General features: G+C 44.3%; 1 protein-coding gene across 3 annotated transcripts in view; it reads left to right on the forward strand.

The window, feature by feature from the left end:
• Window positions 1–25182, forward strand: part of LOC135173778 (nipped-B-like protein) — a 265346-nt gene that overhangs the window by 198544 nt on the left and 41620 nt on the right. For all 3 annotated transcript variants that reach the window (XM_064140921.1, XM_064140923.1, XM_064140922.1), the window contains 8 exons: window positions 8817–9048; window positions 9426–9577; window positions 9938–10018; window positions 10901–11001; window positions 19431–19569; window positions 19770–19852; window positions 22059–22191; window positions 23549–23692. In XM_064140921.1, the coding sequence (XP_063996991.1) occupies window positions 8817–9048; window positions 9426–9577; window positions 9938–10018; window positions 10901–11001; window positions 19431–19569; window positions 19770–19852; window positions 22059–22191; window positions 23549–23692 (1065 nt within the window). The remainder of the gene's footprint in view (window positions 1–8816; window positions 9049–9425; window positions 9578–9937; window positions 10019–10900; window positions 11002–19430; window positions 19570–19769; window positions 19853–22058; window positions 22192–23548; window positions 23693–25182) is intronic.

Below are 25182 nucleotides of genomic sequence, written 5' to 3' on the forward strand. Positions count from 1 at the left end.
CAGCCTGTCCAGGTCCCTCTGCAGGGCTCTCCTACCTTCCAACAGATCAACACCTGCTCCTAGCTTGGTGTCACCTGCAAACTTACTGATGCTGGACTCAATTCCCTCGTCCAGATCATCAATAAAGATATTGAACAGGATTGTCAGGGGGACAGGCTCTTCTCACTTGTTCCCTGTGATAGGACAAGGAGCAATGGGTGCAAATTGCAGCAAAAGAGGTTCTGCCTCAACACAAGGGGGAACTTCTTTACTGTAAGGGTCACAGAGCACTGGAACAGGCTCCACAGAGAGGTTGTGGAGTATCCTTCTCTGGAGACTTTCAAGGCGTGTTTGGATGTGTTCCTCTGTGACCTGAGCTAGATCATGGTCCTGCTCTGGCAGGGGGGTTGGACTCGATGATCTTTTTGTTTCACTTCCAACCCCTGACATCTGTGATCCTGTGAACCTCATGTATGTTTGGTTTTATAACTTGCATAAACACAGAAATACAGATAATCTATATCCTGTGCTAAATCTAAATGATCATATTTGATTAGGTGTTTTAAACATTGATAATAGATGGGTCAATCTGTGTAGTAGAAAAAGTTATATTCTTAGGAGTTTTGTGTGACAACAGTCTTTTTCTGCAATAATTCCCTCTTTCAGCAAAAATTAGACTGATCAAAACAGCAACTAGTATGTATAGGGCACCAAAGAAAACACAAGATAATGAGTTTATATTTTTCATAAATATATTATTCTTAAGGACAGAATGTGTCAGTCTTCCTTCATAGTACTTAGAATCATAGGATCATTAAGGTTGGAAAGCCCTCTAAAATCATCAAGTTCAACCATAACTGAACACCACCGTGGCCATTAAACTGTGTTCTGAAGTGCCATGCCTATGCATTTTTTGAACACCTCAAGGGATGGTGACTCCACCGTCTCTCTGGGCAGCCTGTTCCAATGCCTGACCACTCTTGCAGCAAAGAAAATTTTCCTAATATCCAACCTAAACCTCCCTGGTGCAGCTTGAGGCCATTTCCTCTCATTCTATCAACCGATACTATGGAGAAGAGACCAACCCCCACCTCACTCCAACCTCCTCTCAGGGAGTTGTACAGAGGTCTCCCCTCAGCCTCCTCTTTTTCAGACTAAACAATCCCAGCTCCCTCAGCCATTCTTCACCAGACCTGTTCTCCAGACCCTCCGTCAGCTTCATTGCCCTTCTCTGGACCTGCTGCAGCATCTCAATGCCCTTTTTGTATTGTGGGGCCCCAAAATGAACCCAGTATTTGAGATGCAGCCTCACCAGTGCCAGTCTCCAATGTGAAGGGCTCTAAAGTGGAGGATCACAATGGGAGAGCCTTCCCAAAGCATCAAAACTCTAGTAAAGGCAAAAAGGACAGGGAGATAGTGGCTGTTCCCACTCCACACCCCCAGAGTGAGAACACTGAGCTCTTTCAAGAGGCAACTCTGGCTTGGTGTGAGCATGGACAAGAGTGATGAAGACCAAAACCCTTCAGTACAAGAGCACTCCTCCCCAGTGAGTGGGAGCAACCAGGGCCACAGCAAACATGACAGGCAAACAGGATGTGGTGTGTCAGAAGGGCATGGTGCACCATCTTGTGCAGGCAGGGCAAGCATCTCCACCAACAGTCATTGCCCTCCCAAAAGAGGACCCAGCTGTAGTTTCCACTTGGCCAAAACCCATCACCAGAAGGAATGTGAGGAGCCAAATGGAGCTCACATACAAGCATACATCTGTCCAGCTCTCTGTCTGCAGGGAGTGCCTGAGCCTGTCTCTAGTCCCAGAGGGCAGCAGAGATACCTATGTGCAGTGTGACAAGGGGAATGATCTACTCAGCCTGGTGTCAGAGCTGAAAGAGGAAGTGGAAAGGTTAAGGAGCATCAGGAAGTGTGAGGTGGAGATAGATTGGTGGAGCCAGACCCTGAGGGAAAGGCAGCAGATGGAGGCTCCACATGAGGTGGAGGATCCCCTTCCCTCTTGTCACCAGACAGAAAGAGAAGACCTAAAGGATAGGGGAATGTAAAGGGGTCTGTGGGAGAATTCTCCCGCTAGCAGGACATGAGCTGGTAAACACGAGAACCCATGCTGGGAGGTGTCCTTGAGCCCGCTTCTGGCTCAGGAAGCTAAGTTGTAAACAGTGAGCAACCCACACACACCTGCAGGGGGCTGAGCCAGCCAGCCCCCTAGGGTGGACACCGCAGGTTGTTTTGACACAGGGCAACCTATCTGCACCTTACACATAACTCTGAGCCAATCTGTACTGTCCACTTGTGCCAACCCCAAACTAATTGTGCACGCCTTTCCTGAGTACTATATAAAGCATTGCACTGCCTTAATAAAACGTACTGCGTTGCTAGCAGCTGAGTTGACTCATCAGTACCCTGATCTCACCTCCACCAGCTTCCCGCAGCTGCAAGGGTCCTTGTTTAGGGCAACAAGCAAATAACCTCCTGGCATCCTTCACCTTCCCAGTTGCCCTTACACAACAGATATGTGGCTCTGGAACTTGAGGGCCAAGCAAATGAGGATGTGGATGAAGGTCCATCCAGAGAATTGCCTGGGATAAGTCAGCCAGCCCCACACATTATGACAGACGCCATTAAGAAAAAAATGAAGACAATTATCATACACTATTCCCTTCTGAAGGGCACTAAGGGCCCAATTTGCTGACCAGACCCATCCCACAGGGAAGTCTGTTGCCTCACTGGATCCTGGGTTAGAGACGTCACCAGGAAACTTCTTAGTCTGCTACATCCCTCTGATTACTACCTGCTACTGGTAATCATAGAATCATAGAATCATACAATGTCAGGGGCTGGAAGGGACCTTGAAAGATCATCTAGTCCAACCCCCCTGCCAGAGCAGATCACCAGATCACACAGGAACATGTCCAGGCAGGTTTTTAATATTTCCAGAGAGGGAGAATCCACAACTCCCCAGGGCATCCTGTTCCAGTGTTTTGTCACCCTCACAGGTTGACAGTGATGAGGTTGCAGAGAGAAGCCCAGAAGCAATTAAAAGGGACTTCAGGATACTGGGGTAACTGGTTGAAGGATCAGGAACACAGGCAGTGTTTTCCTCAGTGCCTTCAGTGGCAGGGAAGAGTACTGAAAGGAACAGGTTTCTTTGGTTGCAGGGAAGTTTACATAGCCCTGTGCCTGTTGGTGACAGATGGAGTCCAGCTGTCTCAAAGGGGAAAAAAGAGTATTACCCATGAGTTGGCAGTACTCATCAAGAGGGCTTTAAACTAGGTTCAGAGGGGGGAGGAGATAAAACCAGGCTCACTAGAGATGAGCCTAGGGATGGTGTGCCATTATTGGGAGTGGAACTGATAGCCCAGCTCCAGTGCATCTAACACCAATGAAAGCAGCATGGGCAGCAAAAAGGAGGAGCTGGAAGCCATTGTGCAGCAGGACAGCTATGACTTAGTCACCATTACAGAAACATAGTGGGATGACTCTCACAACTGGACTGCTGCAATGGATGTCTATAAGCTCTTCAGAAGGGAAAGACAGGCCAGCTGGGTAGATGAGGGGAGAGCAGTGGATGTTGTTTACCTTGACTTCAGTAAGGCTTTTAACACTGTTTCCCATAACATCCTCATAGGGAACCTGAGGAAGAGTGGACAGTGAGGTGGGTTGAGAACTGTCTGAATGACAGAGCTCAGAGGGTTGCGATCAACGGTGCAGGGTCTAGTTGAAGGCCTGTAGCTAGTGGTGCTCCCCATGCTTAAAGTGCTGGACTTGTTATCTTTTTGTAAAAGGTGCCTTGCGGGAAGTACTGCCTTTATATTAAAAACCAGGAAAAGGGGAGATGTTTGATATAGTAATATTAAATGCAGTGATTTTATAGAATTGTGTGTGGTACTGTGGTATGGCTACTGGAATTTGAAATACTGAAAAACAAGCCATGGACAAGTGAGAGTGCATGAGTTCAGAAGTACTGATAGAGGGTTGGAATGACCTTAGAGACTGGTGTAGCAAATGTAAACAAATGTAAGCCTGGAGTCTGTGGTTTTCGTCTATCTCTGCTGACTTAGAATTGCCAGACACAATATATGTGTTGTTGAGAGAATATGAAGAATGTCTATGCCAATTAGTGTGTAATCCTAATGTAGTCCTAATGCAGGTGTGTGTAACCAGAGTGATTACATGATTTTGTAATCCTATTATGTAGCCTTCTGATAGAAAAGTATATAGCCCCATGCTTGGGGTGCAATAAACGGACTTGGATTGGCTTGTATCAGGCCTTCACCCTGTCTCTTATTATCCCACTGATACTATGGTATTGCAGCCTGTGACATGTACTGGGTCCAGTCTTCTTCAAAATATAAGCCACGTGGATGAAGGGGCAGAGTGTACTGTCATCCAGATTGCTGATGATACCAAACTGGGAGGAGTGGCTGATACACTGGGAGACTGTGCTGCCATCCAGCAAGATCTGGACAGGCTGGAGAGTTGGGCAGAGGAGAACCTCATGAATTTCAACAAGGGCAAGTGTAGAGTCCTGCACCTGGGGAGGAACAACCCCCTGCACCAGTACAGATGGAAAAGCAACTGGAAAGTAGCTTTGTGGAGAAGGACCTGTGAGTACTGGTGAATAAGTTCATCATGAGCCAGCAATGTGCTGTCATGGCCAAGAAGGGGTGCATCAAGAAGGTGTGTCCAGCAGGTCAAGGGAGGTTCTCCTCCCACTCTACTCTGCCCTAATTAGACCACATCTGGAATATTGTGTGCAGTTCTGGGCTCCTCAGTTCAAGAGGGACAGGGAACTACAGGAGAGTCCAACTGAGGGTCACAAGGATGATTAGGAGATTGGAGCATCTCTCTTACGAGGAGAGGCTGAGAGACCAGCAATAGAAAAAGGGGACACAGTCTCAAGTTGTGCCAGAGGAGGTCTAGGCCGGATGTTAGGAGGAAGTTGTTGGCAGAGAGAGTGATTGGCATTGGAATGGGCTGCCCAGGGAGGTGGTGGAATCGCCATCCCTGGAGGTGTTCAAAAAAAGACTGGATGAGTCAGTGCCATGGTCTGATTGATTGGCTAGGGCTGGGTGCTAGGTTGGACTGGATGATCTTGGAGGTCTCTTCCAACCTGCTTGATTCTATGATTCTATGATCTCAGGCTGTTTAGTCTGGAAAAGAGCAGACTGAGGATGGGGCTGGACTCTTATCAGTAATGACCAGTGATAGGACAAGGGGCAATGGGTACAAACCAAAACATAGGAGGTTTCACTTGAACTTAAAAAGGAACTTCTTTCCTTTGAGGGTGCTGGAGCACTAGAACAGTCTGCACAGAGAGGTTGTGAAATCTCCTTCACAGGGATTTTTCAATACCTGCCTGAACACGTTCCTATGTGACCTGATCTAGATAAACCTACATTATCAGGGGGGTTAGACTAGATGATCTCTGGAGGTTCTTTTCAACCCTTACCATTTTATGATTCGATGAGTACAGGGGATTGGTCATTTCCCTACTCCTGCTGGCCAAACTATTGCTGATCTAGGTCAGGATGCTGGTGGCTGCCTTGGCCACCTGAGCACACTGCTGGTTCATATTCAGACAGCTGTCAACCTGCACACTCAGGTCCTTTTCTTCTGGGCAGCTTTCCAGCCACTCTGCCTGAATCCTGTAGTGTTGCATGGTGGTTTTCTGACCCAAGTGCAGGACTCAGTACTTGGCTTTATTAAACTTCATACAATTGACCTCAGCCCCTTGATCCAGACTGGCCAGATTCCTCTGCTGACCCTTTCTACCCTCGAGCAGATCAACATTTCCACCCAATTTAGTGTCATCTGCAAATTTACTGAGGGTGCTCAATCCCCTCATCCAGATCACTGAGAAAGATATTAAAGAGAACTGGCCCCAGTACTGAGCCGTGGGGAACCTCAATGGTGATCAGCCAACAAATGGATTTAACTCCATTCCCCACCACTCTTTGAGCCCAGCCATCCAGCCCGTTCTTAACCCAGCAAAGCTTCCACCCATCCAAGCCATGAGCAGCCAGTTTCTCCAGGAGGATGCTGTGGGAAATGGTGTTGGAAGCTTCACCAAAGTCCAGATAAACAGCATCCACAGCCTTTCCCTCATCCACTAAGCAGGTCACCTTGTCAGGAGATCAGGTTTGTCAAGCAGGACCTGCCCTTCATGAACCTATGCTGACTGGGCCCGATCCCTTGGTTGTCCATGCACATACTGCATAATGACACTCAAGATGAACCACTCCATGATGTTTCCTGGCACTGAGGTCAGACTGACAGGCACATAATTCCCTGTATCCTTCTTCTGGCCCTTCTTGTAGGTGGGCATCACATTGGCAAGTGTCCTGCTGTCTGGGACCTCCCCTGTTAGCCAGGACTGCATGGACAGTGGCTTGGCGAGCTCCTCCAGTAGCTCTCACTGTACTCTTGGCTAGATCCCATCTGGCCCCATAGACTTGTAAGTGTCCAGGTGGCCTGGCAGGGGGGATTAACTGCTTCCTCCTGGGTTATGGGTGTTTCTTCTGCTCTTCATCCCTCTCTCCCAGCTCAGGGGGCTGAATACCATGAAAAAAACTGGCCTGAGGCAAAGAAGGCATTAATTACCTCAGTCTTCTCCTCATCTATAGTGGCAATGTTCCCCCCCACATCCAATAAAAGGTGTACAATGTCTTTGGCGCTCTTTTTTGTTTTGCTGGTTTAATACAATACAACACAGAAATGAGGGAAAGTTACACACAAAGAAAAGCCCTTCTGGGCTGAGATAAAGAGCTTTACTGAGAAAAATGAGATCCATACAATGCACAATTACCGTAGCCTATTTGTAGAAAAGCACAGTAAAATACAGAAGCCAGCAACTCCCCCTGCCCCACAGCCAGCCCAGGAGAAAAGACCAACACCCCAAACCCAGAAAACTGAAAACAGCAACCAGAACAGAAAGTCTCACGTGTTGCAATCTGAACCTCAAGCTCCAGCCAGCACTTTCATTTCAAAGCTGGCATGAAGGCAGTATGATATTGAACAGCAGCAGCAGATTAAACTCAACCCATTACATTAACACATTTGTAAACAACTTTTTTGTTATTCTTCATGGCAGTGTCCAGATTGAGTTCTAGCTGGGCTTTTTTGCCTTTCCGATATGCCCTCTTCATGATCTAATGAGATTTCTGTACTCTTCTTCCATTGCTTGCCCCTTCTTCCATGCTTCATCTGCCTCTTCATCCTGGTTGGATGGTTTATAACAGACTTCCTGTAGGATATCTTCCTTGTTGGTCTTCCCCCTCATCCTTAAGCACTCAACCTTATCATCACAATTTTTGAGCTCTATACAACTGAGATACCACCACCACAATTCCACCACCTCTCCTTCCTTGCCTATCCCTGCAGCACTCCAGTCATCCCACCATGTTTCTGTGATGGTCACAAAGTCATAGCTGTCCTGCTGCGCAATGGCTTCTGGTGGCTTCTTGATGATGCACAGAAAGCTTCTTTGTGTTTCACCAGAAAAATACAGTGAGATATTGAAGACTTAGGGCTAAAAACCTGCTGCTAGTAAAACAAACATTACTTGATTTCTGTTAAGGAGGGGTTTGAATCTGGGTTAGGAGTGAATTGTAATGAGGCCGGTGTAAAAAATTATTAAATAGTTGATTAATTATACAAAGAAAACTTCCCCAAACTTATTTACAATTAACACAGGCAGATTCTATGATGTGGTTGGTAAAACTGTTTTGCAGAATGTCTCTATACAGTCAAATTAAATGATTTAGAAAAGTCTTTAGAAATGTTTACAACTAGAGAGCCTTGCAGCACAAACTGCTGCTGAAAGGTTAAGCATAAACCTTTACAAAGTTGAGTAAAGAGAGTTGGGGTACTCGCTGGTCAAAAGTCTCAATATTTGCGCTCCAAAAGCATAAACAGGAAAATATATCTAGTGACAGCCAGGTGGTTGACTTTAGGTGGTAATGCTGTGATAGGGCTGTGCTGCTTGTTCAGTCCAGATTGAGCACGCCATCTGAGAAGGCCCACGGACACGAGAGAGGTCTTCTGTGGCTCTCAGGGAGTCACTGGGTGGTCAGCAGCCACCTGGGCACAGCAGGGTCCAGGCTTGCCGGCTGGAGCAGTCCGATTGAAGGCTGTGTATAGCAAGGAGTCGGCCCTCGGGCTGGCGCGGCGGGCTGGAGCGGCGGGTCGCTACCTATATTCAGGCTCGATCAGGCAGGGTCAGGCTGCCAGTCGTAGGCAAGTCCCCACTTATGCACGATGCAAAGTGTGGCAACACACAGAGGCAGTAAGGCAAACAGGTAGCGAACAAAACAAAAGCAGCAGAAGCAAACAGGAAGTTTGCATGGTTTGAAGCATTTTTGCAAGCATCTTTGACCAACAGCAACAGGTAAAACCACACCTGGAATCAATCCTGAGTTATTTCTCCAAAAAAGGCAGATGCACAGGCCTAGGATCCTGACCTGTGTTTGTCACATAACAAAGCAAGCTGCAACACAAGGCCAAACAAGGACTGTGATAGACTGAGAGGCACCAAAGCTGTTGTCTGCTTTCCCGCTTCTTCCACCCAGGAAGAAGAAGCAGGAAGGGGAGGCCAAGGTGGGTATTTGGGCAGGTGTTTTGGGCATGTGATGGGTATGTGTTCTAGGCATAATTTGGACCTTCCGCCACAATTTCTGAAACAAATTATTTTAGTATCGTAAGGGAAATATGTTTTGTGTATGTATGTATGTAAGTAAGTATATTAAAATAATGTTATCTTTTACTTGGTAAGGATTAAAAAAATGACTTCTTGTTCACGCTTCCATGTTTTTTATCACCTGTTACAGAACAATGACACTGAAGATGAGGAAAGACTGTGGAGAGATCTTATTATGGAGAGAGTGACTAAATCTGCTGATGCTTGTCTTACTGCTATCAATATTATGACATCACCAAATATGCCTAAAGCTGTATATATTGAGGATGTAATAGAAAGAGTTATTCAATACACAAAATTTCATTTGCAGAATACTCTCTATCCTCAATATGATCCTGTGTATAGAGTGGATCCTCATGGTGGTTAGTATTCTAAATGTTTTGCATTTAATGTTTTGTTGTCATATACATGTCTTCAAATGCGAGTGTCCAATTTCATAGAATCATAGAATCATAGAATCAACCAGGTTGGAAGAGACCTCCAAGATCATCCAGTCCAACCTAGCACTCAGCCAATGTTTGAAATCTTGCATCCAGAGTTCAGAGCAATTATGAAAATATTACATTTTTGCTTTCCAATTGATTTTACTAAATAGTTTTTCTTCTGTAAGCAACTGCATTTGCAAAGCTGTAATCAGGGAGTTGCTTTGGGAACATTTTCTGAGGAAGATGATCATCTTTCTAATATTTGATTTAAGTAAAACAGTAGAAAAAAATCAGCTAAGATTTTTTTTTTCTAGGTGGTGTTTTAAGTTCAAAAGCAAAACGTGCCAAGTGTTCCACCCACAAGCAAAGAGTTATAGTAATGTTGTATAACAAAGTTTGTGACATTGTCAGCAGCTTGTCAGAGTTGCTAGAGATACAGCTTCTTACTGATACAACTATTCTTCAGGTAAGTTTTATCAGAGGAATTTCTATCTGATAATGTTTTTCTTTTCCCAGAGAGACTCTCAAGTATGATTGTCTCAATGACATGAAGTATGAAATAAGTACAAACTTCTGAATGATTAACATCAGTGACTAGTTTGTTGTGTAGTATGTAATCTGCAGAAGAGCATTTAATCAGATCTTATGGCTTTTATTTTACACTTAAAAGTGTAAAATATTTTAATAACTTCATTTGCAAATAATACAAAGTAATAATACTTGTTCTTGAATACCTTACCTGCTGGATTAATAACCTACTTGTCAAAGTGCATAAATATCACTTTGTTAGTCAAATATACTTACAATAGCTTATTTTCATTGATAGGTGTCATCTATGGGAATAACACCTTTCTTTGTAGAAAATGTCAGTGAACTACAGTTATGTGCCATCAAATTAGTGACTGCAGTAAGTATTTTTTAATTTGCAGTTTCATGTTCCTATACTTGCAGAGTATTCTATAGGAAGAAATAGCCTACTTAAGCCAAAGAATGTATTTAATTTTGGTTATGTTGATTAAAGTGTAAGTACAAGCCTCTTCCTCTCACCTGTCCTTTGTTGTCTGAAGAAATCTTACCAATGTGGTTTTGCTTATTTCCTTTGTTAAGATTTGAATTTATGCAGTGCAATGAGCTATAGAACTAGTAGGATGTTTCCATATAATAGAAGATCCTTGTCCTCAGAACAGAGGGCTATCAGAAAAAATCATGGGGCAGCTAAAGTATTCAGGAAAACTGCAGTGCAACACAGATGTGCTTGTTCAAGTGGAAGATTTCCAACTTTGGAAGTATCATATACTCCAATATTTATAAAAATAATTCTGCCCAAACAAAAACAGAGGTAAACTCTTACATTTATGAGGTCAGGATTGCATGTATATTTCACATCAAGCAAGCATTAAAGCTTATGGTATGAAGTAAAACCGTTTTCTCAAATGTGCTCTGAAACCATACCTGTGTTCATGTTAATTTATGTTACCTTAGAGTCTAGCTCTATACTAGAATCTGAAAACTTAGCACGACACTGACTTTCTTATACAATGCATTGTACGATTGGCAGAAAACTTTAAAACATACAATATTTTTAAGAGCTATTGGAAGATTTTATATATTTTATAAAGAAATATTTGCTTTGAAAAAAAAAAGCAATGCATTAAAAACAAGGTATGCACTAAATATAATTTAAATGTAATGTAAAGTGGATATGACTATATACATTTTTTAACAATCTAGCAACCAATATTTTATGTGACAATAAACATTTTTTAACAATACTGTAACTGTTAAATAGGTATTCTCCAGGTATGAAAAACATAGACAGTTAATACTAGAAGAAATTTTCACTTCCCTTGCAAGACTACCAACCAGCAAGAGGAGTTTGAGAAACTTCAGGTAATTTCTGACACTGATAAATTTCCAGTTTCATAAATGTAGAATTTTAGGCTTCAGTATCAACATGTTCTTTAAAAATCTATGACTCCACAACCTGCAATTTGTTAGATGTTGATATTTCAAAACCTCTACAGTAAGAGCAGAATTGTAATAATCACTGCTTCTTATCACAGGATATTAGGGGATGGAAGGGACCCAAGGAGATCATCGAGTCCAATCCCCCTGCCAGAGCAGGACAATACTATCTAACACAGATCACAGAGGAACACATCCAGACAGACCTTGAAAGTCTCCAGAGAAGGAGATTCCACAACCACTCTGTGTGATGGTTTGGGTGTTCCCCGCCCCCCCCCCCCCCACTGGAAATCACCCAGACTAGACTCAGATGGCTCTGGAAATTGAATGAAGCTTATATTTACAGCTAGCACAATATACAAGCAGATATTTACAGTATATACAGTTATAGACAGAAAAATAAGGTAAAAAGGTAATACAGAAACACAACTCCCCTCCCAGAAACCTGAGTCCCCACGAATCATAGAATCATAGAATCAACCAGGTTGGAAGAGACCTCCAAGATCATCCAGTCCAACCTATCACCCAGCCCTATCCAATCAACTAGACCATGGCACTAAGTGCCTCATCCACTCTTTTCTTGAAGACCCCCAAGGACGGTGCCTCCACCACCTCCCTGGGCAGCCCATTCCAATGGGAAATCACTCTCTCTGTGAAGAACTTCTTCCTAATATCCAGCCTATACCTACCCTGGCACAACTTGAGACTGTGTCCCCTTGTTCTATTGCTGGTTGCCTGGGAGAAGAGGCCACCCCCCACCTGGCTACAATGCCCCTTCAGGTAGTTGTAGACAGTAATAAGATCACCCCTGAGCCTCCTCTTCTCCAGGCTAAACAGGCCCAGCTCCCTCAACCTCTCCTCATAGGATTTGTGCTCCAGGCCCCTCACCAGCTTTGTTGCCCTTCTCTGGACATGTTCCAGCACCTCAACATCTTTCTTGAATTGAGGGGCCCAGAACTGGACACAGTACTCAAGGTGTGGCCTGACCAGTGCTGAGTACAGGGGAAGAATAACCTCCCTTGTCCTACTGGCCACACTGTTCCTGATGCAGGCCAGGATGCCATTGGCTCTCTTGGCCACCTGGGCACACTGCTGCCTCATCTTCAGCTTACTATCTATCAGTACCCCCAGGTCCCTTTCCTCCTGCCTGCTTTCCAGCCACTCAGTCCCCAGCCTGTAGTGCTGCTTGGGGTTGTTGTGGCCAAAGTGCAGAACCCTGCACTTGGCCTTGTTAAATCTCATCCCATTGGCCTCTGCCCACCCATCCAGCCTGTCCAGGTCCCTCTGCAGGGCTCTCCTACCTTCCAACAGATCAACACCTGCTCCTAGCTTGGTGTCACCTGCAAACTTACTGATGCTGGACTCAATGCCCTCGTCCAGGTCATCAATAAAGATATTGAACAGGACTGGGCCCAGTACTGATCCTTGGGGAACACCACTAGTGACAGCTGCCAACTGCATGTGGCACCATTCACCACCACTCTCTGGGCTCTGCCATCCAGCCAGTTCTTGTTCCAGCACAGAGTGAATCTGTCCAAGCCATGAGCTGCCAGCTTGGCTAGGAGCTTCTTGTGGCAGACAGTGTCAAAGGCTTTGCTGAAGTCCAAGTAGACTACATTCACAGCCTGCCCCACAGTCACCAGGCAGAACCTGATCATAAAAGGAGATCAGGTTGGTGAGGCAGGACCTGCCCTTCCTAAACCCATGCTGGCTGGGCCTGATCCCTTGGCCATCCTGTAGGTGCTGTGTGATGGCACCCAAGATGACCTGTTCCATGGCCTTGCCTGGCACTGAGGTCAGGCTCACAGGTCTGTAGTTTTCTGGCTCCTCCTTACGACCCTTCTTGTGAATGGGTATCACATTGGCAGCTCCCAGTCTCCAGGGACCTCTGCAGTGAGCCAGGACTGCTGATAAATAATGGAGAGTGGCTTGGCCAGCTCAGCTGCCAGCTCTCTCAGCACCCTAGGGTGGATGTCATCCGGTCCCATGGACTTGTGAGGATCCAAATGTCTCAGCAGGTCCCTTACTGCTTCCTCATGGATTAGAGGGGGACTGTACTGGTCCCTGGCTCCATCCACCACTTCAGGAGTCCAGCTGTCCTGGAGACAACCTGTCCCACTACTGAAGATTGAGGCAAAGAAGGTGTTAAGCACCTCTGCCTTTTCCTCATCCTTTGTCACTCTGTTCCCCTCTCTATCTAACAAGGACTGGAGGTTGTCCTTGGCCCTTCTCTGCCATTCAGATATTTAAAGAAACACTTTTTATTTTCCTTGACAGCCGTGGCCAGCCTGAGCTCCAAATGGGCTTTTGCCTCTCTAATTTTCCCTCTACAAGACCTAGCAACTTCCTTGAACTTCTCCTGGGACACCTCCCCTCTCTTCCAAAGGTCATACACTCTCTTTTTAATCTTTAATCCCTTCAGCAGCTCCCTGCCCATCCAGCCTGGCTGCCTCCCTCCTCGGCTCCTCTGCTGGCTCAATGGCACAGCTGCTCCTGTGCCTGCAGGAGTTCTTTCTTGAAGCAGCTCCAACCTTCCTGGACACCTTTGTTTCTAAGGGCTATTTCCCAAGGAACTTTCTGAATCAGTTCCTTAAATAGGCTGAAGTCTGCCCTTCGGAAGTCCAGTGTGGAGGTTCTGTTGATCCCCTCCTGGTTTCTCCATGTATTGAAAACTCTATAATTTCATGGTCACTGGACCCCAGGCAGCCTCCAACCACCACATCCCCTACCAGCCCCTCTCTATTTGTGAGCAGCAGGTCAAGCAGGGCTGCCCCCCTGGTAGGCTCACGTAACAGCTGGGATAGGAAGTTGTCTTCCACACATTGCAGAAACCTTCTAGACTGCTTCTTCTCTGCAGTGTTTAAGTCCCAGCAGATGTCTGGTAGGTTAAAGTCGCCCACCAGAACAAGGGCAGGTGATCTTGAGGCAGCCTCCAGTTGCTTAAAGAGTAATAAATCAACAACTTCTTCCTGGTTGGGTGGTCTGTAACAGACTCCAACCAGGATATCAGCCTTGTTGGCCTTTGCCTTAAGTCTCACCCATAATGACTCAACTTGATCATCCTTGATTTGTACCTCCATGACATCCAGAGCATCCCTAATATACAGAGCCACTCCCCCGCCCTTTCTCCCTTGCCTGTCTCTCCTGAAGAGTCTGTAGCCATTGATTACAGCACACCAATCATGTGAGCCATCCCACCACGTTTCAGTGATGGCGACAATATCATAGTTTTCCTCCAGCACCAGAGCTTCCAGCTCCTCTTGTTTGTTACCCATACTGCGTGCATTAGTGTACATGCACTTCAGCTGGGCTGCTGCTTTTACCCCTAGCTCTAGCCTACCATCCTCAATTCCCTTTGATTTATCTCTGGTGCTGTCATGTTTAACCCCCTCCCCCTTCCATTCTAGTTTAAAGCCCTCTCAACAAGCCCAGCCAGCTTATGTGCCAGGGTCCTTCTCCCCTTCTGTGACAGTTGTATCCCATCTGCTGATTGCAGACCTGTGGCAAGATGAAGTTCCCCAAGATCAAAGAATCCAAAGTTATGTTGGAGGCACCAACCTCTGAGCTACTTGTTCATCAAATACGCTTTCCTATTCCTCTCTGCACTCCAACCTGTGACTAAGGGTATAGATGAAAAGATTACCTGTGCCCCTGCTCCCTCAACTGCTTTCCCCAGTGCCTTAAAGTCCCTTTTGATAGCTTTTAGCCCTCTGTTATCAATCTCATCATTCCCTGCCTGTATAACTAATAAGGGATAGTAATCAGAGGGCTGCACTACAGTAGGCAGCCTCCTGGTAACATCCCTGACCCGGGCCCCAGGGAGGCAGCAGAGCTCCCTGTGGATGGGGTCTGGCTGGCACATGGGGCCCTCTGTTCCCTGCAGAAGGGAGTCACCAATAACAATTACCCTCCTCTTTTTCTTATGGATACTTGTTCTGATGCGAGGGGGCAACTGATTTGTCTCAGTTGCCCTCCCAGCCGGTGATGCTTCTGCCTGCTCCAGGATCACCTCATCCTCAACCTCTAGTGCCCTATATCTGTTATGTAAGGGCAGCTCGGGATGTGAAGATGGCTGGAAGGGTTTTCCCTTGCCCCTTCTGGGCTCTCAACCACCCCTACACCTTCCCCCTGCCCCTCTCAACCTTACTGTGATGGTTTGGGCTCTCACCCGCCCCCCCCCACTTTGTAGGTACCCAGCTAGCTCAGACGGACCCTGGGAATATAGATGAAGCAATTTATTTACAGCTAGCAGAATTTACAAGCAGCTATTTACAATATATACAGTTATATACAATTATATACAGAAATATACAAAGGATAAACAATACAGAAGCACAACTCCCCTCCCAGACACCTGAGTCCCCAGGAGGGGCTCTCAAACCACCCCAACACCTCCCCCGGCCCTCTCAACCTTACCCCAGTTCTCAGGAAGAAGAGAGGTGCGGCCAAGAGGTGTGGGAGCAAGGTTAATGAGATGTGACCAGGTCTGAAGGCAAAGGCAGAAGAGAAAGACAAAATGGAGAAAAAGTCTTTCTTCTTCCCAGAGTTCGCAGCGTGACTGTGAGAGAAGGAGACACCATGTTTTTCATTCCACTGCCTGTTATCAAGTTCTTTTACCAAAACATTCCAGCTTGCTTCTAACTAGCACACTTACCCCAGTCCAGAGGAAGAATAGAGGTTCGGCAAAGGGGAAGCAAAGTGGATTAATTAAAGAAACAGAGGGTGAGGTTAGAAGAGAGATGCAGCTCCAAGCTCACCAGCAGCAGAAGTACCTTGTCTATGTTTTGATTCTTGTTTTTATACATCTCAGCAAGCCCATGAGCAAAGTAGACATCACCATTGTTTTCCTTTCACAGCCTGTCATCTAGTTCTTCTCACCAAAGCATTCTAGCTAGCTTCAAACTAGCACACTCTGGGCAGCCTGTTCCAGTGCTCTGTGACCCTTACAGTAAAGAGGTTCCCCCTTGTGTTGAGGCAGAACCTCTTTTGCAGCAATTTACACCCATTGCTCCTTGTCCTATCACAGGGAGCAGTGAGCAGAGCCTGTCCCCCCCTTCCCAACCAGCCTTCAGATGTTTATAAACATTTACTAAATCCCCTCTCAGTCTTCTCCAGACTAAAAAGCCCCAGGTCCCTCAGCCTCTCCTCATCAGCCATGCCCTCCAGTCCCCTAATCATCCTTGTAGCCCTCTGCTGGACCCTCTCCAACAGATCCCTGTCAAACTGGGGAGCCCAAAACTGAACACAGTATTCAAGATGAGGTCTCACCAGGGCAGAGTAGAGGGGAAGGAGAACCTCCCTTCATCTGCTGGATACACTCTTCCTAATACACCCCAAGATCCCATTGGCTTTCTTGGCCACAAGGGCACATTGCTGTGCCATGGGTAACTTGTTATCCACCAGGAATCTCAGGTCCCTCTCCACAGGGCTGCTCTCCAGCAGTCACCTCCCAGCCTGTACTGGTGCAGTTTATTATTCCTTCCCTGGTGCAGGACTCTGCACTTGTCCTTGTTGAACCTCATCTGGTTCCTCTGTGCCCAGCTCTCAGTCTGTCCAGGTCTCTCTGGATGGCAGCACAGCCTGCAGCTGTCTCAGCCAAGCCTCCCAGCTTGGTGTCGTCAGCAAACTTGCTGAGCAGCCTCTGTCTGTCTGTGCCCTCATCAGTGTCATTGATGAAGATGTTGAACAGGACTGGCCCCAGCACTGATCCCTGGGGGACACCACTGGTCACAGCTCTCCAGCTGGACCTGGCACCACTGATCACCACTGTCTGAACTCTGTCTTGTAACCAGTTCCTAACCCACCTCACTGTCTGCTCTTCCATCCCACACTGCCTCAGCTTGCTCACTAAAATGTCATGGGAGATGGTGTCAAAGGCCTTGCTAAGGTCAAGGTCCATTGGTCTCCTTGAATCTACCCACTCAGTTATGTCATCATAGAATGCTATCAGGTTAGTCAAGCATGACTTCCCCTTGGTAAATCCATGCTGACTACTCCTGATAACCTTCTTCTCTCCCAAATGCCTTGAGATGTCCTCCAGCTGGAGCCACTCCATCATTTTCCAGGGATGGAGGTGAGGCTGCCTGGTCAATAGTTCCCTGGAACCTCTTTCTTGCCCTTTTTGAAGCCTGCAGTGCCATTGGCTCTGCTGCAGCCCTCAGGCACCTCTCCTGTCTGCCCCGATTTGGCAAAGATGATGGAGAGTGGCAGAGCAATAACATCAGCACATCAGCCAGTTCTCTCAGCACCCTTGGGTGCATCTCATCAGGGCCCATGGACTTGTGAATGTACAATGTGTGTAACTGATCCCTAACCCAGTCTGCACTGACCAGTGGGGAGCATTCCCTCCTCCAGGCTTCTTCTCCTTCATCCAGGGTCTGGGGTACACAGGGGAGTTCAGCCTTAGGTGTAAAGACTGGAGCAAAGAAGGCATTCAGCAGCTCTGCCTTCTCTGCACCCTCAGCTCTCAGGCTGCCTCCTGGCTCAGCACTGCCCCCACACCTTCCCTGGGATTCCTTTTCCTACTGATGGATTTGAAGAAGCCTTTCTTGTTCTGTTTTACTTCCTTTGCCAGCTTCAGTTCCAGGAGGGCTTTGGCCTTCCTTGTTGCTTTCCTACAAGCCCTGACTACTTCTCTTTAGTTCTCCCAAGTGACCAATCTCTTCTTCCATGAATTGTAAGATTCCTTCTTCCCTGAGTTTTCCTTCAGGAGCTCCTTGCCTAGCCATGCAGGTCTCCTAGCATCTCTACCTGATTTTTTATTCAGGGGAACACACCTAGCTTGGGCTTGGAGGAAGTGGTCTTTAAAAATGCCATCATATTTGTGCCTGGTTACAAAAAATTATTAAAATATCTTGTTATTTTTCTCACTGTGGATGCAGATGAGTGTATTGAAAAGTATTTTTGTTGCAACTTCTTTTAGTTCTCTTTATATGCATTTTATTTCATTTCTTCATTGCTTAAAGCTTAATAGGAAAATTCTGCTTGAATTTCTTTGAGGATGCACTCAGAACACTCCTTCCAGGACTCCTTTGAATGAGTTTCATTTAGGAACTACTCAGTTTGCTTTAAGTGCTTCAGGTGCATTTCAGTGCATCTTCTGAATAATAGTATAGGTTCTGATTCAATTTGAGAAAGAATTTTACTTGAACTGGATTTCAGTTAAAATTGACATTGGACACTTTAGATGGTTATAAAACATTTGTTGTTGTTGTGTTGATTTTGTTCCATGCTTGCATACATCTCTTTCCCAAGAGAGAGACAAATAGTCAATGAAATAGGTTGTCCAGTCCAGGATGGATGAACAGGAAATATCCAGGAAAATAAATTCACTGGAAATTTGAAGTTGAATTCATCAACCCTAATTTTAACATAAGTGCTTGTTCCTAGTATTTCCAATTGTTTTGGTTATAGACATCACAGACATCTAGGAAATAAGATGTTAGGCACAGAGGTGTAAATGGTAGATATCGTCTCTGAATTAGGACCGTTACTAGAAGGAAGGCACTATTTCAAGGCTATATCTGGTGCTGTTTTTCTTTAGAGTTGAGGGACATTCTGTGTCTGTGACTGCAGTCCTGAAGTGTACACCTTATGTAAAATTTCATATGAAAAGATTTTCTCTGTACAAAAAGTCGAAAGATAACTTCATAAAGATAACAATTATGATCTGTTTTGTGCCCAGTTATTATTTTGATAGTCCATGGAGAATGTTGTCGGAGAGTATCACCTTTTCATATTGTTAAGGGTAGCATTAAGTGGTGTTGATGTATGTATGGGTTGCAAACACGATACTATTTGTCAAGTTAAATCACTTGGTTAAGGAGAAATGTGAGGGGGACTGGATTACAACTTGACGTTCTTACATGATGAAATTTATACTCTGCTATGCTACCTAAGGTTACCATAGGTGTAACTCTTGTATAAGTCACTCCAGGATGTAGTCACTATTTTCTCTTATGTAAAAGTCTTGCACATTTCACATGCATTATTTAATGTATGTGAAAATAAGTAAATCATAAATTATTAGGACAAGTTCAGTCTATTTTTTAAATGTTGTGTTGGAAATGGATATGACATTATACATAATAAGCCTATTAGTAAGTGCCTTAGTATGCAGATGTTTGATTTATTAAATATTTCTGTAGATTTTTCAGCTACTGTTAGCCCATTTGTGAGGCGTTTCAGTTCATCTGGCCTGAGAACGATGCTTACTGGTTTAGTCAGACCTAATTTTTCAGTGTATAAGGAAAGGAAATTACTAGATAAATATCTAGAACACAGATTTCTAACTTTGTTTTCTTTTGTCTTTTTTGTTTAATTTTAGTTTTAATGGTGTCATTTCCTATCAACAGGTTAAACAGCAGCGAAACTGATGGAGAGCCTATGTATATTCAGATGGTAACAGCACTAGTTCTGCAGCTTATTCAGTGTGTGGTGCATTTGCCATCAACAGAAAAAGACTCTAATTCAGAGGAGGAATCAAACAAAAAAGTAAGATTTTTTTGCTTTTTTTGCTTTTTTAAAGAACTTTTGTGTGTGTGTGCAGGAATGACTTTGTATAGTATTTTTTATATGGTGCTCTAATAATTAAATGTTGCGATTCTGTCTGCTGTAATTATTTGATGAGTGGCTGATTTGGAAATCATATTTCTGTGTATGCTAACATATTAGAAAAATCTTCTTGTTTTTAGGTGGATCAAGATGTGCTTATTACTAACTCATATGAAACAGCCATGAGAACAGCACAAAACTTCCTTTCTATTTTCCTTAAGAAGTAAGTATCGTTGCATTCTTTAGTGTAATGAGGAAATCAACTCCAAATAAAATATGTCAGACATTAAAACAAAACAAACACTTCACAATGCTAAATGCCTACTAATAGAAATATATTTTATACATCCCTAAAAGAGCTACTTTTCTTCTGCCCTGCAGAGGGACCTGGACAGGCTGGATGGGTGGGCAGAGGCCAATGGGATGAGATTTAACAAGGCCAAGTGCAGGGTTCTGCACTTTGGCCACAATAATCCCAAGCAGTGCTATAGGCTGGGGACTGAGTGGCTGGAGAGCAGGCAGGAGGAAAGGGACCTGGGGGTACTGATAGATAGTAAGCTGAAGATGAGGCAGCAGTGTGCCCAGGTGGCCAAGAGAGCCAATGGCATCCTGGCCTGCATCAGGAACAGTGTGGCCAGTAGGACAAGGGAGGTTATTCTTCCCCTGTACTCAGCACTGGTCAGGCCACACCTTGAGTACTGTGTCCAGTTCTGGGCCCCTCAATTCAAGAAAGATGTTGAGGTGCTGGAACATGTCCAGAGAAGGGCAACAAAGCTGGTGAGGGGCCTGGAGCACAAATCCTATGAGGAGAGGTTGAGGGAGCTGGGCCTGTTTAGCCTGGAGAAGAGGAGGCTCAGGGGTGATCTTATTACTGTCTACAACTACCTGAAGGGGCATTGTAGCCAGGTGGGGGGTGGCCTCTTCTCCCAGGCAACCAGCAATAGAACAAGGGGACACAGTCTCAAGTTGTGCCAGGGTAGGTATAGGCTGGATATTAGGAAGAAGTTCTTCACAGAGAGAGTGATTGGCATTGGAATGGGCTGCCCAGGGAGGTGGTGGAGGCACCGTCCCTGGGGGTCTTCAAGAAAAGCCTGGATGAGGCACTTAGTGCCATGGTCTAGTTCACTGGATAGGGCTGGGTGATAGGTTGGACTGGATGATCTTGGAGGTCTCTTCCAACCTGGTTGATTCTGTGATTCTATGTTCTATTGGGACAGAAATTCTTCAGATTTATTTATGCATTTATAACCTGTTTGATAGTTTATGTAGGATCATTTCATCGGGGCTCTTCTACTCACCATGGAAAGCTGAATAAATGTTTAAATGATGAAAACAGATTTTTTTGGTCATCAGAATGCCAAAGATATAAACCCCCTAAGTTTATTTTGATTTCAATACATTTAGGAATGTCGGTAGTTCAACAGGGGGAAAAAGCATACCCAAATAAACAGAGGATTTGTAACAAAAAGTCCTGAGGTTTTTATAATATATTAATTTCTACTGTTAAACCAAAAGATTATTTTTGAGCCATCTAGCAATCTCTCTACATACTTCTGGTATTTAATTTTTTTTTTACATTCTGATTTTAACCTTTTCAGAGTATAATACTGTGATGTCTTGTCACTGTGAGATAAGTCAGGCCAGATTTCAAACCTCCTAAATACTCAGTCTATCTTATAGGATATCGATTGAATGTTGAATAGAATATTGAATATTATAGAATATTCATCCATCAGTAGCCTGGAGAAGAAAGCTGAGGGGACACCTCACTGCTCTCTACTACTCCCTGAAAGGAGGTTGGAGTGAGGTGGGGGCCAGCATCTTCTTCCAGGTAACAAGCGATAGGGCAAGAGGAAATAGCCTCAAATTGCACCAGGGGAGATTTAGACTGGATATTAGGGAAAATTTCTTCACAGAAAGGGTTCTCAGGCATTGGAACAGGTTGCCAAGGGAAGTTGTGGATGCTCCCTTCCTGGAGGTGTTCAAGGCCAGGTTGGATGAGGCCTTGAGCAACCTGTTCTAGTGGGAGGTGTCCCTGCCTATGGCAGGGGGTTGGAACTGGATGATCCTTGAGGACAGCCTAAACCATTCTGTGATTCTGTGATGTAGTCCCCATCCCGGGAGGCATTTAAAAGACACGTGGATGTGGTGCTGAGGGATGTGGTTTAGTGGTAGTGGCTTAGCAGTAGTTGTGGGACTGCAAGCTCTAGGCAAGCAGTTGGACTTGATCTCAGAGGTCTCTTCCAACCTCAACAGTTCTATGGTTCAATAAATGGATGCAAACATTTTTTCTGCTAATATTTCAGCTATTTTTTAGAATTGCATAAAACTGGTTTTGTGTTTAAGCATAGGATTAGTTCTGTTTTTATTAGATGAAAAGTTTAACTGGTTCTTAAATTAACTTACAAAATAAATTTTCTTTTAAACAGGTGTGGCAGTAAACAAGGGGAAGAAGACTACAGACCACTGTTTGAGAACTTCATTCAAGATCTTCTTTCCACAGTCAATAAACCAGAATGGCCAGCTGCTGAGTTGCTACTTAGCTTACTGGGAAGGCTATTGGTAAGGAATTCTTTTTAACTATTATATTATGTCTTATTGCAATGAAATGTTATTTCAGCTTGATCTATTACAATGTCATGGGTTGAATTGAATCTACTGCTGTTTTTTATACCATGCTGCAGTCATGCCAGCTTCCAAAAATGGAAGTGCTAAGTGGAGCAAAGCATTATGAGGCTTGCAGTTCAGATTGCTGCTTTTGGGTTCCAAGTCTTGGGTGTTGGCTCCATTATGCAGGCCTAGCGACAAGGTGGATGGGAGTGGATAGATCACTGGTTTTGTTTTTCTGTTTTATGCTGGAGCTTTTTTTGCTGTATTTTGCTGTGCTGCTTCTGGAAATAGGCTAAGCTAAGGTAATCATGCATCGTATCATTAGATTAATTACATTATTACCTAAGGTAATTATGCATTGTGATTATGATATCTTATGCTATATTAAACTCTTATTTCTTTATCTCAACTCTGAGTTTTCTGTGTTGCTTTTCCCCTCACATTTGTGTTGGGGGAGCAGGCAGGCTAGCCCTTGTATTGACATACAGGAATGCTTTCTGATTGTTGACATGCATGAAGCATTTAAGGATTTTCTTACATGTATCACCATTATGTAATGTATAGAAAATAAAATTTAGGACAGAAGATCATTGATGTGGAACTTAGTGAAAATCATATGTATACAATTTCACCTAGAAGCCCAATTCTACTATTCTATGACATTTTCCACATTTAAAAAAGCCATTTTATAGCATCTAACAAATGTAGATATGCATTGGGAATAAAGTGAGACTAATAGCTGTAATTATTCATGTTAAATACTTCAGAGTATTCCTTTAGCACAGAACCTGGTGTTGCAGAGGGGGATTTCTGTACCTACACCTATTTGGCAGAGGTGAGAAATTAATTTGAGGTGATATAAATTTTATATAAAAATATAATTTATTAAAATTATTATTTATGAACTCTTTCCACCCCCAACCACTGTGTATTAATATTTAGTTCTGTGCAAGATTATGAAAACAGTTAGGACAGAATATATACAGGGATTTGGTTATTTAACTAGCAAAACGCCAAACTATAAACTGAGAGAGAGGTTTCCCTTCTGGCTTGGTGCCGCTTGGGAACTTATGCTATTTGCCCAGCAGAGGGGCTGAAACTCTTTCTGCTCTAAGGCAGAGGGAACTTATATTACAGAGGAATTAAAGCTTTACTCATAAGTCTTGCTATTAATTATTAATCACCCTCCGGGGTTGTGTCACAGCCTGTGCCCAATGTCTGGACTTCAGGGGCTCTTTGCCCGTGGACCCTTGGACGCTGGAATCTTCCCTGCTTGAGGGGAAATGATAAATCATTCTACTTTTCTTAGGTTCACCAGTTCAGTAACAAATCTACAGAAATGGCATTAAGAGTTGCATCACTTGACTATCTTGGAACTGTAGCTGCAAGACTCAGGAAAGACGCTGTCACTAGCAAAATGGATCAAGGATCTATAGCCAGAATCCTCAAACAGGTATGTGAGAGATCTCGTACCAGCTGGATTGAGATGTATCAATTTAAAATTTGGAACATTTTGAAGATATGTGAAAAACTGGCATTCAGATTTCTGAATCGGATATACTCCATTTATAAGTATCACATTTGGGAGTCTTTGGTTTGATTTTTTTTTTCTGAACTTGCATATATCTTATACATGTATATTTGCATTTCTTCTAATCAAAATGCTCCAAATCTACAAAGATGGCAGCAATTAACAAAGCAATGTATACTTTTAGGGTCTCTGTAGTACATAGTATGATGAGAAAATCTCATTTCTTGCACATTTCTTATGTAGTGTTATACATTTCTTTCTGAACTACTAATTGTTTTCAGCATGATTAGCCCTAAAGTTGAGTAGTTATACCAAGTTCATTTCCCTTTCAGTTACCTGAAAAGACCTAAAATCTATCATATGTATTTTATAATGACTGTTACAAATTTCTGTTCAGGGAAAAACTTGTGCAATTTGCAGACATTCAAAAAAAGAATCAAAATTCATCTACTCCTATAAGGCCGATACTTCCCATAACTTCTGTCAATTAGAATATTGTACTATGTATAGCATCAAATCTTTATGTCTGTGGCTTAATATACTATATACTCCTATGTGCTACGAGGATATAATTCACCTATGTTGGAAGTAATATTGACAATTCTACATCAGATGTGTAGAAAAATATTTTAGAAGAATGCTTGTTCTTATCTGCAGAAGTTATGCAATAGGATTGAAAGATATTTGAAAAATACACATACAGAATCACAGAATACATCCAGTTGGAAGAGACCTCAAAGATCATCTGGTTCAACCCTTCACCCAGCACCAAAGGGCCAACACTAAACCATATCCCTAACTACCCACTCACTGCTTAAACACCTTCAGGGACAATGACTCCACCACTGCCCTGGGCAGACCATTCCAATGTCTGAGAACCCTTTCAGTGAAGAAATATTTCCTAACATCCAGCCTGAACCTCCCCTGGTGCAGCTTGAAACCATTTCATCTAGTCATAGAATCATAGAATCAACCAGGTTGGAAGAGACCTCCAAGATCATCCAGTCCAACCTATCCCCCAGCCCTACCCAGTCAACCAGACCATGGCACTAAGTGCCTCATCCAGTCTTCTCTTGAACACCTCCAGGGACGGTGCCTCCACCACCTCCCTGGGCAGCCCATTCACTCTCTCCTAACATCCAGCCTAGACCTCCCCTGGCACAACTTCTCTGGACATGTTCCAGCACCTCAATATCTTTCTTGAATTGAGGGGCCCAGAACTGGACACAGTACTCAAGGTGTGGCCTGAGCAGTGCTGAGTACAGGGGAAGAATAACCTCCCTCGGCCTACTGGCCACACTGTTCCTGATGCAGGCCAGGATGCCATTGGCTCTCTTGGCCCCTGGGCACACTGCTGGCTCATCTTCAGCTTACTATCTACCAGTACCCCCATGTCCATTTCTTCCGGGCTG

This window comes from Pogoniulus pusillus, assembly GCF_015220805.1.
Source record: "Pogoniulus pusillus isolate bPogPus1 chromosome W unlocalized genomic scaffold, bPogPus1.pri SUPER_W_unloc_1, whole genome shotgun sequence".
NCBI lineage: Eukaryota > Metazoa > Chordata > Aves > Piciformes > Lybiidae > Pogoniulus > Pogoniulus pusillus.